At 40.8% G+C, this 3,439-nt stretch overlaps 1 protein-coding gene across 1 annotated transcript; it reads left to right on the forward strand.

Annotated features, from left to right (window-relative positions):
* Positions 1-1,765: 1,765 nt before the first annotated feature.
* Positions 1,766-2,677, forward strand: LOC140531218 (taste receptor type 2 member 134-like). Its single transcript, XM_072650283.1, has one exon. It carries the CDS (start codon positions 1,778-1,780, stop codon positions 2,675-2,677), a length of 900 nt encoding a protein of 299 aa, XP_072506384.1. The 5' UTR covers positions 1,766-1,777.
* Positions 2,678-3,439: the final 762 nt, after the last annotated feature.

Genomic DNA, 3,439 nt, shown 5'->3' on the forward strand with positions numbered 1-3,439 from the left:
AGCTGCTAGATCTTGTGTTATCCTGATTGTGTTTCCACAGTACTCAAATTATTTCTTTCTGGCTGCTTGCAATATTTTCTCCCTGACCTGGGAACTCTGGAATTTGGCTGTCCTATCCCTAGGAGTTTTTCTTTTGGGATCCTTTTCAGGAGGTGATCTATGGATTATTTCAATATCTATTTTACCCTATGTTTCTAAAATATCAGGGCAGTTTTCCTTGATACTTTCTTGAAAGATGATGTTTAGGCTTTTTTTTTTATCATGGCTTTCAAGTAGTCCAATAATTTTAAAATTGTCTCTCCCGGATCCATTTTACAGGTCAGTTGTTTTTCTAATGAGATATTTCACATTGCCTGTTATTTTTTCATTTCTTTGGTTGTGTTATATAATATTTTGATTTTTTTATGAAGTCACTAGCTTCCATCAGCTCCATTCTAATCTTTAAGAAATTATTTTCCTCAGTGAGCTTTTAGATCTCCTTTTCCATCTGGCCAATTCTGCTTTTCAAAGCATTCCCCTCATTTTTTTTAGATCTCCTTTGCAATTTGGGTTAGTCTATATTTAAGGTGTTATTTTCTTCAACATATTTGGGTCCCCTTTAGCAAGTAGTTGAGACTTGTATTTCATGATTTTCTTGCATTACTCTTATATTTCTTCCCAATTTTTGATCTACTTCTCTTACTTTATTTTTCAAAATCTTTTTTGGAGCTCTTGCATGGCCTAAGACCAATTCCCACATTTTTGAGGCTTTGGATGTAGGAGCTTTGACTTTGTTGTTTTCTTCTGTTTGTATATTTTGGTCTTCCTTTGTCACCAAAGCAAGATTCTATAGTCTGATTCTTTTTCTGGTTCTTGCTCATTTCCCCAGCCATTTACTTGACTTCTGAGCTTTTTGTCCACGCAGTTCTCTGCTCCCAGTGCGGGTGGAGAGTTTGGATTGTCAGCCACTGTGTTTCCCCACAATCTGTGGGTCTAGAGCTCCAGAAGCAGTTGTCACTGTTTTTGCTGCTACTGTGGCTTCCATGGGCTCCTCAACCCTCTCCACAACTTTGGAACTGGTGCTGGACCACTCTACTCCCTCACACAGGTCCAACAGATTTTTTCCACTGACCTTCCAATTTGTCCTCAGTGTTTTGGGGTTTTAAGGTCTGGAAATCACCACAGGTGCCAGAGATTCAATGCCTCTCCGCCAGATCTGCTCAAGTTCCATCTGTGCTGGGGCAGACAAAGCTGGATTGTGCTCTGCCACCAGCTCAGTGCAATAGATGTTACCTGTTGACCTTCCAGGGTGTCTTGGGTTGGAGATTTGCCTCACTCCATCATTCTGTGAGTTTTCCAGCTCCAGAATTTTTTTAGCGTCATTTTAAAAAGATATTTGCCTGGGTTTTGGGGAGATCTCTAGCAAGTCCATGCTTTTACTCTGCCATCTTTGCTCTGCTCCCCTAAGTATGTATTTTAAAGATGTTCTTAAAAGGTGCCAGAATCAGTAACCTTGTATTCAGATATTTCCTTGGCCCTGGTTCTGGGAAACGGCATGCAAATCTAGAGATAGGGTTCAGTGAGTGATCTATGTCAGATTTGCATCTATAAAAGTGGTAGGAATCATTTCTAATCCACATTAGGCACATGTAATGTCGTTGTGCTCCTCCACTTTCTCTTCTAGCTGTGCTTCTGCATAAACCAAAGAAAGCTACTGAACCTTTGGAGAGTCTGGCCTGCCATCATCTCTTCTGAGTAAGGTGTATCAGAGGCTCAGCAGTTGCTCAGTAGAGAAATAATGCCCAGTCTGCTCATTCTCTTCTTAATGATTTTTTTTCTCCTGGAGTCTATCATAGGAATCATAGAAAATGGTTTCATCATCATTGTGCTGGGCAGAGAATGGGTGCAATGTTGGACCCTTCCCCCTGGAGACATGATCCTGGCCAGCCTGGCCATCTCCCGCTTCTTTTTACAGTGGGTGGCAATTTTTAACAACTTCTTTACATATTTCTTCCTAACTAGCAGAAGGTTATACTTTGACATTTTCTGGGTTTTTACTAACGTGGTCTCATTCTGGTTTACCACCTGGCTTGCTGTTTTCCACTGTGTGAAAATTTCTTCCTTCACTCACCCAATATTCCTCTGGCTGAAGTGGAGAATTTCACGAATTGTTCCCTGGCTACTGTTATGGTCCCTGCTGATATGCACTTTGATATGCATCTCAGTTTATGTGAAGATCTGCCTTGTTTTCCAACTGCCAGCCACTGGCAATTATTCGGAAAAGACAACTTTGGATGATATCACAAGAGCATTACGGTGGAAATTTTTAATGCCAGTGCAGATGTTTCTTTTAATTCCTTTTCTCTTCTTCCTTTCGTCCAACATCTTGCTCATTTCCTCCCTGTGCCAACACTTGAGGAACATGCAGCTCCATAATGCTAATCATCAGCAACCGAGTATGCAGGTCCATGTTACAGCCTTGAAGTCACTTTTCTTCTTTATCATCCTCTGCACATCATATGTTCTGCCTCTGACCATCACCACTCTAGCACCTATTTCGAATTGTAGCTCTTGGTTTTGGGTATGGGAGGTAGTGATGTATTTTGGCATTTCCATCCATCCTGCCTTCCTGATTCTGAACAGCTCAAAATTGAGAACGGCTCTGAGGAAGATGCTGCATGATCAAGAAATTGCTTGAGGCGAATTTATCTCTGAAGTGATCAATATCAGTAATCAACACTGGACGTTACCAACATTACTGTTTGTGACTGAGACATATGAGGCTTAGAAAGGAAGGAGTTAAGGAAAGTCGGAAGGAAGGATGAAAGAAAGGAAAAATGTTTAATTATATTGTTATAATATTTTGACATTGTAGTAAGCACTGGAGATAGCAATATAATCACTTTGGCCCTGACTTTTCATCTTCTCCATTTTCTCTTCCCCCCCATCTAGTTCATTCATCCCTTAGCCCTGTCAAATTTTCTTCTATAATATTTCATAGACAATTGAAAGCTATTATGCAGGCCAACTTCCTCATTTTACAGATGGGGCACTAAGTCCATGAGAGATCAAATAACTTGTCCCAGGTCAAATAAGTGGCAAATGTCTAAGGCAGAATTTGAACCCAGCTGTTTTTGATTCCATGTCCAACATTTACTTAAGTATGATTTTACCTTTCCCTGTCTTTTGTTCCCATGCTTGCACCCAAAGTCACAAGAATAGCCCCTGTCCTCGGCTCTAAACCTATTATGCCCACATGGTTGTGCAATCCTTTTTACTGGCCTTCGTGTGCCTTCTGCAAAGAACAGTTAGATACACCTCAAACACTGGCAAGGATGACCATGAACAAGTCACTTAGTTCTCTAAGCCTTGCTTTCCTCATCTAGGATAAACAAATAAGGTGCAAAGTTTGTGTGTGTGTGTGTGTGTGTGTGTGTGTGTGTGTGTGTGTGCCAGCGCA

The sequence above is a fragment of the Notamacropus eugenii genome, chromosome 3 (assembly GCF_028372415.1).
Source record: "Notamacropus eugenii isolate mMacEug1 chromosome 3, mMacEug1.pri_v2, whole genome shotgun sequence".
NCBI lineage: Eukaryota > Metazoa > Chordata > Mammalia > Diprotodontia > Macropodidae > Notamacropus > Notamacropus eugenii.